Source organism: Capra hircus, chromosome 3 (genome assembly GCF_001704415.2).
Source record: "Capra hircus breed San Clemente chromosome 3, ASM170441v1, whole genome shotgun sequence".
NCBI lineage: Eukaryota > Metazoa > Chordata > Mammalia > Artiodactyla > Bovidae > Capra > Capra hircus.
The window spans coordinates 13,675,480-13,691,654 of record NC_030810.1 but is presented as its reverse complement, the minus strand read 5'-3'; the positions used below and the strand labels follow the sequence as shown (position 1 = coordinate 13,691,654).

The following is a 16,175-nucleotide window of genomic DNA, read 5'->3' as shown; positions in this document are numbered from 1 at the left end:
TGGAAACTGGGTCTCCTGCATCTCCTGCACTGCAGTCAGATTCTTTACTGCTGAGCCACCAGGGAAGCCCCCTAGCCACCGGATGCCAGGGAATTCCCCAAATTACCTTTTAAACAGTTGTATCCATTTATATTCTTACTGATATTATATGACAGTAACAGTTTCCTCATACATTTGCCAAAAGGTAGCTTTATAAATCTTGAAAAAATTTTCATTTTGATTAAAAAATAATTTATTTTAATTCATATGTAACACTAATGAAGCTTAGCATTTAAAGTTTATTATTTATAATTTATATATTACACATGATATATAATATGCAAGTATGAATATATATATGTGTGTGTATGTATATATATATATATCCTGATGAAAGGGTTGAATTTAAACTGAAAAGTAGCTATTAGATGGCAAAGAAGCCCAAGGAAGAAATATTTATCTGCCATCACCAACCCACCAGGTCAGTACTCTGGAGATCTTTAATGACCTAAAGTGCAAAGTAATTGTTAATAATAGAAAACTAGACAGAGAAATAGGATTCATCTAACTATGAAATCGGACATGACCCATTGATTATTAAGACTGATGACTAAGAAGTTATTATCTAGTTAGGTTATTTTGGTACTAGAAACATTGTTTACATTACCAAAAACAGTGATATCTTTCTGGGTCTCCAGGGGGCAAAGTTACCATTAAAAAGCACACATATGTCTGGCATTTTAAATCTGACATTTCTAAATAATAGAGGAACCATTTATTCAGCTTAATTTTGTGCTCATAGTTTTAGTCTTCTAAACTGTGCTGTATTAATTACAACTATTAGAAATATTCTTTCTGTGGGCTGCCCAATAAGGTAGCCACTAGGCATATGTAGCTGTTTACATTTAATTAAAATTAAATGAAATTAAAAACTGTGTCTCTGTTACACAAGCCTCGCTGCAAGTACTCAATAGCTATGTATTAATAGTGGCCATCTTATTGAACAGCGCAGACAGTCTATCCAACACTGCTGCAAAAAGTTCCATTGGATTAGAAAAACTTCCATTGGGTGGCGCTGTTTGAGAAGCCAGAATGAAGGCAGGGAGCTGGAGCTTAGCTGATGGCTGACTCACTGCTCCGAACTAAACTGAATCTGCTCTACACCTGCAAAGGGACACACTGAGAAAGGCGTTGAAGATGGCTGTGGTATAACTTTTAAGCGTGATCTGCTTCAAATTTACCTAAATCAAGAAAGGTCTGTGTTAATCTGTCTTAGCTAATTAAGAGTCATTTGAAATATTTTTTCTTTTGAATTTTATGGTACTGTATCTATGTATATTAGTATTCATGCTATTTGCTATGAAAACTTTAGGACCTAAGATTTGAAGCTACATAACAGTGCTTCCTCTTTCAGAAAATACTATGCACTTGTCCTTTTAGGAAAAAAAAAAACAACTTTAATTTTCTTTGGTAATTTTAAAAGTAAAGTGCTCATGGTAAAAGAAATTAAACATATATATAATTATAAAAAATTAAGTCAATTATTATCATTCTACCCAGAGATAATCACAGTTAATATTTTGATGAATATTCTTCTAGGCTTTATTGTATGCATCTCTACATATACGTAAATTTACAATAATGGGGCTATATTATTTTGTTTTATAATCCGAATGTCAGTGAAACAATATATCCAATGTCTTTTTATATTAGTATATATTTATTATCTCTACTGGTTGCATAGTACCATACTGTGGATGTACTATTATTTATATGTACAATACAGTCTTTCTTGTATTGATATTATTATAAACAACAATAAGAATAATATCTTTGCTTTTATTTTAAAGTGCTTTGGACTGTGGGTCAAAGAGTATACTGCTATTAACATAATAAAGTCAAATACAAAATTTCTCTTTCTCAGGAATACAACTAAATTTTAGAAGGTTGATGCTTTTGCAACTCTTTTGAACTATATAAAGCTTTCAAAAACTAAAAACTATAGAACTTGTTATTTAAAAAATCAAAGCTTTCACTATTTGACATACCTAATTTAAATAATTAAAATTATAAGAGAAAACAGGTGATTTCTTAGTATCTCTTTCATGAAAACTTCAAGTGTGTTTAGAGAAGAAAAATAGCAGTTTAGTAAAACAGTTAAGAGGTGACTTTAGAACCACATTGATCTTTGAATACCAGTTCTAGCTGTGTGATCTTGGGTAATTTAAGGTGTGCCTCAGTTTCCTCATCTGTAAAATGGGGAAACAATATACCTAGCTCACAGGAGTTTTGTGATGAATATATCTTGTAGCTATAATATCCCAGTATGTTGTTTGATTGTGTAATATTTCCCTATGAGGAATACAGGACATGCATTTACATATTAAAACTGAAAATGAATGAAAACATTCCCCCATTTTTTCTTTCCTTTGGGATGTATTTCCTCTTAGATATCCCAGGGTTATCAACTCTAATATGGAACCTACTGGCTGATAATCCAAGCATCTAAATTATAACTCGCCCTACTGCTCACTCCACAAAGAAAGCTGTATGTCTTAAAAGGGTCAAATACTGTTGTAATGAAAATTTCTATACTACTACCAACATACCAATGAGCCAAGCAATATCTAATAATATCCTCACAATAATTTTTCATAGCAAAGTATGGTAATAATTACATAAATATTCATAAATATTTTTACTGAAATGATTTCCGAAAATGCTCAAAAACTGCCGGAAAGAAACTAGAATTTAGACATTTAAATGTAGATTAAAAAACTAAATTCTTATAGCAAGAGCCAGATCTGTTTCCTTTGGTTTCATCAATCCTTTTCAATCCTTACTGGATTATGAAATGAAACACATGCCTTTTCCTTTGTACATAAATGAGATTTTAAAATCATTGACATCGGTCACAGCTTCCATATAAAATAATCTTAATAAACAGGTTTGTAAGATCAAGTCAGTAGTCTCAGGAACCTCTCTAAGAGTTCTCAGTTTAAAATAACAAAGCAAAAAGCCAAGTAAGACTCCTTTCTTCCAGGAACTCCTACAATTCTATTCTTCATAGAGAATACATACACCCCTCTTCCAGGTATCTTTTTTCTCCCTACTGCATTATAATGTCTAAATGTAAATGACTTTCTATTCTTGACATTGTAAATATATTCTTGGTAACACATTATTACAACTTTCTAGGGAAAAAAGAGAGCAACCAGCATGCTGAAAAGAGTGATGCTTTGTTCATATTTTGGCCACAGGTTTGCTTAAGAAATAGCACACGCTTCAGAAATGGAAGAATGTATCTGCCTCCTATTTGGTGGGGTTCAGAGATAAGATGACTGACTAAGTAAACATGGGGGACTGGAATTTCCTTGGAGGCATTCTGGAGGAGGTTCATATCCACTCCACCATGATTGGGAAGATGTGGCTCACCATCCTGTTCATATTTCGAATGCTTGTTCTGGGTGTCGCAGCTGAAGACGTCTGGAATGACGAGCAGTCTGGCTTCATCTGTAATACAGAACAACCTGGCTGCAGAAATGTATGCTATGATCAGGCCTTCCCTATCTCCCTCATTAGATACTGGGTTTTGCAGGTGATATTTGTGTCTTCACCATCCCTGGTCTACATGGGCCATGCTTTGTACCGACTGAGAGTTCTGGAGAAGCAGAGGCAGATGAAGAAGGCGCAACTGAGAGGTGAACTGGAGGAGGTAGAGCTTGAAACGCCTGGGGATCGGAGGCGACTGGAGGAAGAACTGTGTCAGCTGGAGCAAAGGAAAGTAAATAAAGTTCCACTCAGAGGAACCTTACTTTGCACTTATGTGATACACATTTTCACTCGCTCTGTGGTTGAAGTTGGGTTCATGATTGGACAGTATCTTTTATACGGATTTCACTTAGAGCCTCTATTTAAATGCCACGGCCACCCATGTCCAAATACAATTGATTGTTTTGTCTCTAGACCCACAGAAAAGACGATATTCCTATTATTCATGCAATCCATAGCGACTGTTTCACTTTTCTTAAATGTTTTAGAAATTTTCCATCTAGGTTTTAAAAAGATTAAAAGAGGGCTTTGGGGACAATATAAATTGAAGGATGAACATAATGAATTTTGTACGTCAAAACAAAACCTTGCCAAATATCAAAACACATCTGCAAACTCACTGAAACGACTCTCTCCTGCACCTGATTATAGTCTGTTAGTGGACAAGGAAGCACACACAGCAGCGTATCCTAGTTTAAATCCCTCTGCATTTCAGACAGATCCTGATAACCATATTGGAAATGATGACAAAGGCATTTTGGATGAACAGGAAACTCTGTTTTCTGAGCTGTGCACATTTAGTACGGCCTGTGGTCATCTTCAAAATATCAGCTCAAGTAATAAAGAAGACACTCATAAACTATCTGGAAAAGAAGTTAATGGTAACCAGCTGAAGGGAAAAAGAGAAATTTATGGCAAAGACAGCAAAAGAAATCATTACTTTAAAGGTCACTGTTCTAGTCCAGGTGACGCTATAGAGCTTAACAACCACATGGGACAGTCACCGCAAACAGCTTTCTCTCTGCCAGCTAACTGCACCTGGAAACCGAAGTGGCCTCGTGCTACCCGGGGCCCCTCTGCAGAAAATGAAAACCAGGCGTTACCTCCTAAAGGTAACCTCAAGGGCCAGCTCAGGGAGAGCACAACCAGAACCCTTCCTCCTTCACAGGGAGACTTTCAACCTCTTGACGTTCCAGACACTCCTGATTCTTCGGGAGGGCTGTCCTTTGAATCCAAGTTGGTCAGAACCTGCGGTAACCCTACTGCTTGTACTCCAAATCATTTAGTGTCACTGACAAACAACCTCATTGGAAGGCGGGCTCCCACAGACCTTCAGATCTGAACATCCGTTGGCGTTTAGACATTCTACCTATTACATTATCACAGAAGTAGTCTAGAGATGGTGGAGCACAGAAAAAATAGATAGGGCAGCTCTAAAGACCAGCTGTTTAGAAAAACGACTACAAACCCATTTTAAAAAGGGAAAATGGCTCTAGTTCTGAACTGGGAAGGATTAGTTTCAAGTTTAAAGACACAGAGTTAGCAAATCAGGATTACTTTTTTGTGGGTTCCCTTCAGAAAAACACTGATTCTGGGAAAATCTATGGCAGAATTGAAGCTAAATGGAACCAGGTTTTTTCCTGAAGGGAAAAACAGCCTTCCTTGATTGTTCTTGATCTATGTAATCCCCTCTTTTAGTTATTGATCTTATTTCTGGACAGTGATTGAACTTTGTTTGCGCTTGGTTCTTCGTTTCCTTATGGACTGCAACCCGATGTGTCCTGGATATAATCATCATGTTGCTTCTAGTAAATAAAATCCTAAAAAGATGTCGCTTTCTTTTACCAGTTTATAGCATTGTGATTCAGTGCCAGGGGCCGAGTCTTGGCTCTACTACACTGGCCATCTAACCATTACAGTTTACTAACGGTGTCTACCTTACAGGGATGGTGTGAGGATTAAAATAAGAAACCGGTGTTTAACGCGCTGCCAGGCATACAGTAAGCGCTCAAAAGTGCTAGCTATTATTATTACATTACTGCTCACCCTCTGGAGACACACATCAAGTCGGCCACAAAATAAGGAGACTGCAAACGTCAGAGCCGGAGCCCAAACAGACGATTCTAAGCAGTCTTCCAGCCACTGGAAATCCAAGGGCTGCCTTCGACGGTCGCGCGCCCTCTTTCAAGACGAGATTCCACACACCAGTAGGCGCCGGCTGCCACGGCTTCTGAGGTCCTAGCTGAGACGGGCCCGCCCACTCTCGGCGTCTGGAGTGAGTCCTCGCGCGCCGGGGCTCCGCAGGCCCCGCCCCCTGGCGGCACGCCCGTCTTTGGCCCCACCTGGACACTCGCCCCGAGTTACCAAAACCTAGCCTCCTACTAAGCAACCAAATCTTGGCAAGGACCGGAAGAGGAAGGAGAGGCGAGGCTTCGCTAACCAGAGGGGCGGGTGCACGCAGCCTCCCTCGGCTCATCTCGCTATGGGGCATTCAGAGCGTCCTGGTCGCCATGAAAACAGGCCACACCCCGGCGATCCCGGCCCGGGGATCCCAAGTGCGCAGGCGCCCGTGCCCTTCCGCGCATGAGCAGTGCTGCTCCGAGCCCGCCAGCCACGGTCTCCGGCGCCAGCTACGCCGCTGCCGCTGTCACTATGGCCCATTACAAAGTGAGGGGGGCGCGGCGTGGCTTGGGGCGTGCGGGCGGTAGCCAGCCGCTGGTCGGCTCGGGTGGGAGTGGGGGCGTGCGCGTAGGTTTGGGGGCCTTGAGGTAGTGAGGCGGAGGCGGCGTTGCCGGACTCCCAGCGCCTTCTTCCTGCTCTGGCCCCCGGGCTTCGGCCACTGACCCGCCGTGTCTCCTCAGGCCGCCGACTCGAAGCGCGAGCAGTTCCGGAGGTACTTGGAGAAGTCGGGGGTGCTGGACACGCTGACCAAGGGTGAGCATGGGCCAAGAGAGGGTTCCTCATGCCGTCGTCGTGTTGCTCGGCGCTGTGCCGCGAACGGGCCGTGGTGTGGGGCAGGAGGGGAACAGGAGGGACCCACCCCGGGTCCAGCGAGGTGGGCCTCGGGGGTCAGCGGGGACCGGCGCACGCCTGGCTGCCGGACGCTACCCGGGTCGGGTAGCCTCACCCTCCCCGTGGTGAGTAAAACTCTTGCAGCTGTTGCAAAGTCCCTCCAACTTCCGTTGCTCTGCCTCTAGCCGCCGCAGTGAGCATGTTGCTAGAGACCTTGGGAGAGCCCAACTCCTCTCTCCTGACAAATTTTTCCAAGCCCTCCAAATCCTTCCCCAGAAACATTTCCCCTAGAACAAAGGACAAATGGGAAAACGACCAGTTTGAAAGCAGTTTATAAAGTAGCTTAAGTGAACCTAATCTCTGAAATAGCTCTTTGGATGTGGCTTTTCAACTGAACCCCATTTTGTAGTCTATATCAATTCCTACTTTGTGCAGATTTCATAAAGTAGAATTACAGTTTAAATAACGTGAGGACACATCAAAATGGTTATGTTGTTTTTACTTTTTAAATTGGAAGTCGTTACACTGTATTTCTTAATCTGGAGTTCAAGATCTAAGTAGATGAGTAACGTGATTGACACTGGAAGGTTCCAAGAGCTAGTGTGGGTACTGCTTTTATTTCGTCAGCTAGGCAGTAAGGTGAATGCTGTTATCTATCACTCAGCTCACTGGCTGGGCGTTTCAAGGGTGTGGAATAGAAGAGCTGGCAGGGATGATGATTTGGGTCCATATGAGAAGTGTAGTTAAGTATCTGGAAATACTTTGGTACCTGCTCTTTGTCCAGAAGCAAAAGTTTGAAAACTCTGGGAGGACAACAACTCTGGGTCTTAGCAGAAAGCAGGGCTTTTAATTCTCAAGGCCTGGGTTGGTCATTTTGAATTGCTACCTACCTTAGGTTCAATTTCCTATCTCTTTGCAAATTTCAGTAAACATTAAGTTAGTGTGAAAGCACTGTGCTGTCAGCCTGTAAAGTATCACACCATTGGAATTTCATGGACCTCCCGCTCCCCTCAAAAAACTCCACAAGCACATTTCTTTCATTTATTTAACCATTTTATTCAGGTGTCTGTTAAGGCACTGAGGATACAACAGTGGGGGGTGGGGGGGAAGACCCCTGCTCTAAATGAACATGTCCTAGTTGGGGAAGACAGATAATAAATACATAGTGTCAACCACTGGTAAGAGTTGTGAAAACATTGCTGATAGAGTGATGGGTGTGGCATTTTACCTAGGGTGGTAGGGGAAGGCCTCTTAAGAAAGTAACCTTTGAACAAAGACCTGAAAGAAGTGTGCTGTTGAGTTTCAGGAAGTGTAAGGAAGCCAGAGTGGCTGGATGCAGTGAATGAAACATACATTGGTAAAGGGCAGAGAAGTGACCATTGTGGGAGGTAAATGAAGATATGAAGCCTTGTGGCCATGCTTGGATTTTCCTTCATGAGAAACGAAACCCTTGGAGGCTTCTTTTCCCTGGCTGACATCTACCGGTATTCCCCCTCAACCTTCCTGGGTTTCCAGTTTCCTAAGTAACACCAGACAACAGAGTAACTACTGATATGATGATCTATTTAACATTTGATTTTGTGTACTTCACACAGATTTAACATAATTTTTATCCAGCTCATTTCCAAGAGGATTTGAAACTGCTTCTAACATTAAAACACTATAAGGATGGCTAAACATAAGTTATTTGGAAGAAAAGCCATTTTAGTTATTTTGAGCACTATATCAACCTCTAAAAATCCTGGCTGCTAAGACAAAAAGGGAAACACGGGGTATAGAGTTCTTGTCTGTTTAAAAGGAAGTATATTTCATCTATAGAAAAACACAGGAAACTTGACACTTACATTATGTTCTGTAATTATCAACCTTAACCTTGTAAGTACCACTGACAGAAATTTAGAAGCTAAAAGAAAGGGTAGGAGAAAAAGAGGAAGAATGGGTAAGAGTATTTATGTCTTATAAAATTAGAATTTGGTAGGGATCAGTGGGAATTAATGGAAGAAGAAACATGGTTGAGTATATAGTTTGAAGAAAAAGGTAGTAAGTAGAGGAATAAAGTGTCTTGTAACACTGAAAGAAGAGGGAAGGCAAGGAGAGGGTAGTGGTGACATAAATATGCCAATTTCTCAAAAAATAGTGCTGTAAATATGTTTAAAAGTATAACTATCAGAACTTAATGTAAGTTGTTTGTAGTAGTTGGCCATTTGACTTCTTTTTTCATGCTGTCTAAATTATTTTTATAATTAGTTTATATAATTAGTTATTAAAACTAAAATAGAAAAAAGAGCAAAGCATGTTAAGTTGGTTTACAAGAGTTCTTAACTTGGGGCCTAGATATGCATGTTTTTTGTATGTAGTTACAGCTTTTGGTCTTTGATCAGATTTTTCAGAATTTTGTACACAAAAGCTTAACCACTGATTTAGAGAGATTTTTATCTGAGAAGGATCCTAGAAGGAATGTGTTCAATATAAGATGGAAAAGATAGTGCTGACATGAATTACCGGATATGAAACCACTAAAGTATGTATTTTAATTTGAGCACATTGATTACTGGTAGTTTTTGGTTGGTGGTTATTTAGGATGTAGTGTGTGAAACTTCTTTCTTGAAGAATATTTTGGATTCAAAGCTTCTTTTTTCCAACAATTAACCACAGCCTTATTGAGTCTGTAAAAATTTTTCTCAAATGTATCTACCTTGTTTTCATCTATTACTCTAGTACAGGTCACTTCTCTTTTGTTTTTTGGTGGTGGTGAGGGATGCCACGTGGCATGCAGGATTTTAGTTCTCTGACCAAGGATTGGGCCCATGCCCCCTGTAGTGAAAGCTTGGAGTCCTAACCACTGGACAGCCAGGGAATTCCCAGGTCACTCTCTTTTTAAACTAGCATGTGGTGGTTGTTTAGTTGCTGAGTTGTGTCTGAGATTCCTGCGACCCCATGAACTGTAGCCCGCCAGGCTCCTCTGTCCATGGGATTTTCCAGGCAAGAATGCTGCTGCTGCTGCTAAGTCACTACTAGTTGCCATTTCCTTTTCTAGGGGATCTTCCCCACCCAGGTATTAAACCCCGTCTCCATTAACAGGCAGATTCTTTACCACTGAGCCATAATTGCTCTTCCTGCAATTTAAATCCTTGTCCCACTTGTTAGCCTACTTGACTCCACACAGGAGTCAAGAGTGATCCTGTCACTCTCCTGCTTAAAACTGTTTTAATTATATGCCATTTTGTTTTTAGGATCAAGGCCCGACTGAACTTGCAGGATCCTCCAATCTCCTCCCTAACCACCTTTTCAGCTTCCTTTCAGTTCACAACTCCATCTAGCCACGCTTGAATTTTCAGTTCCTGAATACATTGTTCTTTTGCCCTTGCCTTCCCTTTTTGTCTGAAACCTTCAATGCCAAGGTCTTAGGTCTTATTTCCCTTCCCTGGTGCCCTGGGCTGAGTTAGGTGTTCTTCCAGTGTGCTCCCATCACCCATTACCCTTATTGATGCTTGATACTCTTGCACTAGACTGTAAATACATTGAGAACAGGGACCTTGTCTGTCTGGTTCACCATGGTATGTCCTAGCAATGTGTTTGGTGTATAATAGATGCTTAATATTTACTGAGGTATGGCATATAATTTTGGCCATTTTAAGACTTTAAATTTTTTTTTTTTTTGCTTTTTGATTTGCAGTATTGGTAGCCTTATATGAAGAACCAGAGAAACCTAATAGTGCTTTGGAGTATCCTTTTCATTTTTCAAGTCAGAAAAAGGCCTTTATTCTATTGAAAAAGTTACTTTGAGTATTTGGATTTTGATTTCTGGGTAAATATATTGGTGGTAGGGTTGGGGTGACTCTCATCAGTTATTTCAATAGAGGGCTATTTCATTAATTTTAATGAGCTCAAGTAAATCCTTAACTTTGATATTAGTTTTTTAAAGCATCACTTAGGAGCTGCTACCCCAGAAAATCCAGAAATAGAGCTGCTTCGCCTAGAATTGGCAGAAATGAAAGAGAAATATGAAGCTATTGTAGAAGAAAATAAAAAACTGAAAACAAAGGTAAAATTTTTGAAAGTATTCATGTTAAAAATAATTTCACCTTTAATGATTGTATGATCAGAACCTCACTAAAATGGACAGTAGAGGAGGGAGGAGGGTGAATATCAATCTCAGCTCAGTTAACTGCAAGGAGAAGCTGATACCCTGTCTAGAAAACCACAAGCAAATTGTAAACAGGATGAGCAAAGTGTGGTCAAGAAGAGGTTCTTCGGAACCTTCATCAACAAAAAGATGAAAATACCGGTTTGTAAGTAAATGGAAATTTCTGGGAGTCTTAGGCAGTTAAGTAGGTCATTACGGGGCCACTGCTTTGCGAATGGCCCCCCTTAAGACTGTGCAGTGCACGATCTGTATCGTTACGTGGTGGCCCTGAAATGTGTTAACTGTAAACTTGTTTGCACTTAACCTCTGTACATTTGTTTGCACTTAATTTTGTCTAGTGCTGGTTTTTTTCTTTGTTTAAACTCCTATGAGAATTTTCATAAACTTTTGTCAACTAAGCCTTTTGAGGTTTTACTGCATTCTGAATCACATAATGCATCTCACATGACTCTAGGCATTTCTCATAATGTGTTTTTATCTTCTCAATGACTCTGTGAGACCATTTTATAGGTGAGGAAACTAAAGCACAGTTAAGTCTAGTTTCTCAAATCTGACAGCTAATTGGAACAACTCATATCTAAGTGTTCTTGCAGTAAACCACAGTTCGGCATAAGAGAGCATTCAGTATCTTAAATTATCCAAGATTCCAGTGTATAAATGCTAGATAACTTTCTTGACACCTTTTAAAGTCAAAGACATTAGCTGCTTTTTCATTAACTGGCTAGATTAATATATGTCACATGATTTTTTTTTTTATACTTTCTAGAAGAAAGTTTTCAGTAAACTTATGGTGGAGAGGAAGAAAGTACCTTTACTATATAAGCCACAGCATCTTTGGGAAGATACGGATTATTGCATAGATGTTTGTGCAGTGCAGTCATGAATGGGAATTAAATTTTAGTTTACCAGTAATTTTTAAGGTTTATACAAAAAAACTTTCAGTAGGTTTGATTGTATTAAATATTTAAAAAATCACTGGTTTAAAAAGGCTAGGATTTTATAAACTGATTCAGTCATTGAACAAAGTAGTTGACTTGTTTTGTTACTGTTAAGTTTTTTTTCTAACCCAATTTAGAATAAAATTCACCTAAATGCCTCTGTCTTTGCCCCCATAGCTTGCTCAGTATGAACCACCTCAGGAGGAGAAACGTGCTGAATAGGATTCTTCTCAGTTGAAAAGACACTGAAAACAATGGTTTTGTATGACTCGAATAGTTTGTACAGTATATAATCTTTTCTGAACAGATGCTATAGCACTCTTTTAAATATGTTAAATTCACCTATCACACGTTAACTGTTATAAACACATATACTTAGAATCACCAATAAAAACTCAGTATAACTTTCTTTGGGTCTTAAAAAAGCAGGAGAATCAAAAGTGAATCCTGGAAAGAAAAAAAAAATCTATAAACACAGCCATCGAATTCATTACCTTAAAAGACATTCTATCAGTCTGACTAGGAATGATGGTACCGGTTGTATTTTAGCCAAGGAAGTTTATTAGTACAGAGCTATTCCTTGGTTTAGCTCAGGATTATGAGCACAGGTACAGTCATTCTTTAAAATGAAGATGACACTGTTGTTTTATATTCTCTGTAGGCAGCTGGAGAGATCTGTGTGATACACGATGCTGTTTCATGGGGGTCTCATGAATCTTCTGCTCTCGTTTATATTAGCTGGAACGAATGACTCTTTGCCACCACTTTGCCTTAGATAACTGTGTGTGCCAGTGTGAACTCTGACACCACCTTTCCTTCTATGCAATCATGCCCTATCTGATAATGTTGCCTTGCTTTACTGTGCTTCCCTGGGTCCCAGTTGCACATTGACCTTTCTGTGTTGTTTTTCAATTTCCTGTAATAGCAGTTACCCTGATTGTAATTTATATAAACTTAAAGAGGATCACACTGTTCCCCTGCCTTACTTAGTTGCTTAGCGGGACACAGAACAGAGGCAATATAAAATTCTGGGTTCACGCACAAGCCTGGATGACAAGGGGAATGAGCCATATATTGTGGAAAATTATAGTTCGTGGGTATAATTATACAGTGCTTTTTTCCCTCAAAGTATTTTTCTAGCTTTGAATTCATTTTATCTTCATTATCCCTGTGAAGTAGGTAGGCAAGTGTGAGGGGAGGTGGGGTGCTGAATCTGTAGGCCAAAGACTGATGTGAATACCAGTTATTCACCAATTGTAGAACCTGGGGCACATTAGTTAATTGCTCCAAGATTCACTTTCCTCACCTGTTAAATGAAAATATCTGTGCTGCCTACCTCACAGGGTTGTTGTGAGGGTCAAATGGAATGTATGTGAAAGATTTGTAAATGGTAAAGCACTATATTCTTGTTTGTTAGTCCTTTTTCCTTTCTTGGAAGACCTACAGTCAGATGTTTTTGTGTTACTTTTCACTTATTTTCCTTATTGATTGACTAGCATTATTAAGTAGCAGCCCTATTTCATGTTTTTTTATCCCCAGTGTTACACAAATGTCCTTATTTTTTGGTCAAAACACACAGAGAAAACAATACAATGAAAGCTGGTTTTTAACTAGCAGAAGCCTTAGCACCTGCTAGAAGCTGTGACCAAGCCAATTATAAGGGCATCTTCATCAGTCACATTGGCAGGAATGTGGCAGTGGTCTGTTTCTTCCAGTCCCAGGTTGGTTTTTGTAGGGGAATCAGATATGGCAGTGGCCCCCGACTCCAGTACTCTTGCCTGGAAAATCCCAGGGACGGGGGAGCCTGGTGGGCTGCCGTCTCGGGGGTCGCACAGAGTCGGACACGACTGAGGCGAGTTAGCAGCAGGAGCAGATATGGCTGGAAGAACATTTACTTGAATTGGTTTATCTTTTACCAGTTTGAGTGCCTCCTACAGGGACAGCAGTGGGCTGAGTATTACAAAGATGAATGACTTGAAGTTAACTATAAGACATGTATATAATCACAGTGTGGGATAGGATGTGCTAAGAATGGTAAATGATAATAAAACATGGCCTCATGGGGGGTTTTGGAAGAGGAGACATGGCTTCTTTAAGCAGTTAGTGTGATAGTCCCTTTGTGGACAGGCAAGTAGAAATTTTTTCTGGCAGCCAGCACTTATTTTTTTCCCTAATAAGACTGGTATTAATATTTATGTAAATCAGGTGATTGTCTCCTGTACCATCCTTTTGAAAAATGGCAACCTGTGAGTTGGATAATCAGACTTTTGGGGGGAAATGACATGCTTACACTGCTGTATCAGTCAGTGCTATGTAAGAATTCAGGGTGAGCCTGGCCTCTGCAGGTCCTCTTCAACGTTTCTATCAAGGATCTGGATGAAGACAAGTATACATGATGCTCAATGGAGTAAAAAAAGGATCCGATCTGTTCAGTTCCTGCTGTTGCAGCTGCCTTATCTGTAAAATGTAGATTTCATATCTTGCCTATCTCACAAGGTGTTATAAGGATTAAATATAACGGATGTAAAAAGTACCTTGCAAATTGTAAAGGACTACATATGGGTCAGATGGTAGTAATGCTAATTCTCTATTTGCCACAGAGTTGGAAGGGCTGGTTGGTAGACGATACTGAGATGAGCTTGAAAATGATTCACAACTTGGGAATGCCTAAACTTCACGGCCTAAATGAAAAAGTTGAAATATCAAGTCTTACACTGAGGTTAAAAATGCAGCTGTACGAGTTTAGGCACTTAGGGATTGCTGACAATGTGCTGGGTCCAGTGACTGTTAGTGTGAACCACTTACAGTCTGTATATTTTTTTAAAAAATTCCATTCTGGAAAGCACTAATAGAAATACTGTCCAGGTGCTAAACAATCACCCTGAAGTCTCTATTGGTCCTATTGTGTTGTAGGTGTCAGACATTTGATGGATGTTGACAAGCTCAATTGCATATAAATGTGGAGAGTACATTTGAAACCACAAAGCTGTATTGTCCAACATGGTGGCTGCTAGCCACATCTGGCAAGTAAAATTAAAAATTCAGTTCCTGAGTCACACTAGCAGCAATTTAAGTGCTCAATCCACACTGGCTACTATGTTGAGCAGTATAGATGTGGAACATTTCTGTCATCACACGAAGTGCTATTGGACATTACTGTAGAAGGCTGGGCTGAAGTATGTTTAATGTGGAACAGAGAAGACAGTGGGTAATGAAGACTGTAATCCAGTATCTGAGGTGCTGTCATAAAAAAGATGACCACTGCTAATAGACTGTGGTGTATAAGCTCCAAGGAGTGTGATTTTTGGCCTGAATAAGAGACTTCTAAGCCAAGTTTTACTACAGCGGAATTGTTTCCTACTGAGATAGTGAGCTCTCTTCCCTGGGCTCTACTGAAATGTATGCTGCAAGTCTTTCATGCAGTGTCAGAGACGCTGTACAGTAGATTCTTTTTAGGTGAGAGGTTGCACTAGATGACCTCTAAGGATGTCCTACCTTTAACTCTGAGATTCAGACAAAACCAACTTCTAGATGTGCATACGTGCTTTCCCTTCATAATCAAGAAAGTTTCCTTGAAAGATCAATATCACCACCCATGTCCCCTTAGGAGGACCCTGGAGGAGGAAATTGGTTAAATTTCCAATTCTAAAGCTGCCCTGTGAAGAGTAAAATTCCTCTAGCTTTCCCATATTTTGGTGACAAGCATTTGTTCTGGTCAGCTTTCATTATTAATGCCTTTGGTCTCTGATCTGAAGGAATCACACAAGATGCAATGTTTCATGGGGTGATGGAATTACTACAGAAGTAGATACTGGGTGGGGAGGAGTCGTCGTCAGATCCTGATAAGTCAAACAGTAGCAGTATTCATTGTCAGTGATTTGCTGAAGAAAGTGGGTAAGACATTCTAGCTTACTAGCATTTGCTTTCCTATCAGGGGCCAGCTACCTGCTAGAACGAACTATCTCACCGATGACTGCCTCGTTTGAGGTTTTGCCCTCTGGCTAGCTCGTCTCTACCTTTGAACACCTCAACCAATGCCATCCTTCCAGACCTGTTCAGACGCCAGCTCCTTAGAGATGCTCTCACCCACCCATGCTGAGCATTTCTATCTGCACCTTTGACCTTCCCACTTCTATCTCATACAGAAGCTACTTACTCAGAGGTCCGATCTCCATTAACCTTGGGGCAACTTGAGGGCAGGCAGGGTCCAAGGTAGTTCCAGTTTTGTGCCCCTTGTGCCCCAGGACTTCGCGGGCATCAGTAAGTATTGGTTGGGCAAGCACAATAGTAGGAGGAGGACAATCAATTCTCCCAAGTGCCCAGAGAGCGTCACTCATTGCGTTGGCCTCCGGAGTCCCGAAGAAGGCAGGAGGACGGTGAGGAGCAAGGCGCGTGGCTGGCTTGGACCGAGGTGCGGGCTGGGGCGGAGGGCAGAGGGCTCGGCCCGGCCACCCTCCTCGTGACTCCTCCTCCCCCCTCCACGGCTCCGAGTCAGGTGATTCCGGGCACGTGACGGGCACCACCTACCTTGCTGCTCCCGAGTGGCA

The 16,175-nt window shown here is 40.7% G+C and overlaps 2 protein-coding genes and 1 long non-coding RNA gene across 3 annotated transcripts; 2 read left to right on the top strand and 1 right to left on the bottom strand.

Moving 5' to 3' along the window:
- Positions 6-5,434, top strand: GJA9 (gap junction protein alpha 9). Its single transcript, XM_018042017.1, has one exon. It carries the CDS (start codon positions 3,335-3,337, stop codon positions 4,871-4,873), a length of 1,539 nt encoding a protein of 512 aa, XP_017897506.1. The 5' UTR covers positions 6-3,334; the 3' UTR covers positions 4,874-5,434.
- MYCBP (MYC binding protein) lies at positions 5,920-13,044 on the top strand. Its single transcript, XM_013962978.2, has 5 exons — positions 5,920-6,198; positions 6,393-6,465; positions 10,220-10,268; positions 10,459-10,588; positions 11,806-13,044. The coding sequence occupies exons 1-5, from the start codon at positions 6,115-6,117 to the stop codon at positions 11,848-11,850; spliced, it is 381 nt and encodes a 126-aa protein (XP_013818432.2). The 5' UTR covers positions 5,920-6,114; the 3' UTR covers positions 11,851-13,044.
- LOC106501986 lies at positions 12,520-16,140 on the bottom strand. Its single transcript, XR_001295544.2, has 2 exons — positions 15,785-16,140; positions 12,520-15,467 (listed from the first exon to the last, which is right to left on the bottom strand). It is a non-coding gene; the product is annotated as an uncharacterized LOC106501986 (long non-coding RNA).

Excerpts from the sequence above, each read along its gene's own strand:
- GJA9 (XM_018042017.1), top strand. The coding sequence starts at position 3,335 with ATGGGGGACTGGAATTTCCTTGGAGGCATTCTGGAGGAGGTTCATATC.
- MYCBP (XM_013962978.2), top strand. The coding sequence starts at position 6,115 with ATGAGCAGTGCTGCTCCGAGCCCGCCAGCCACGGTCTCCGGCGCCAGC. Across the intron at positions 6,199-6,392 it reads TCACTATGGCCCATTACAAA|GCCGCCGACTCGAAGCGCGA; the intron begins GTGAGGGGGGCG and ends GTGTCTCCTCAG. Across the intron at positions 10,269-10,458 it reads AAACCTAATAGTGCTTTGGA|TTTTTTAAAGCATCACTTAG; the intron begins GTATCCTTTTCA and ends CTTTGATATTAG.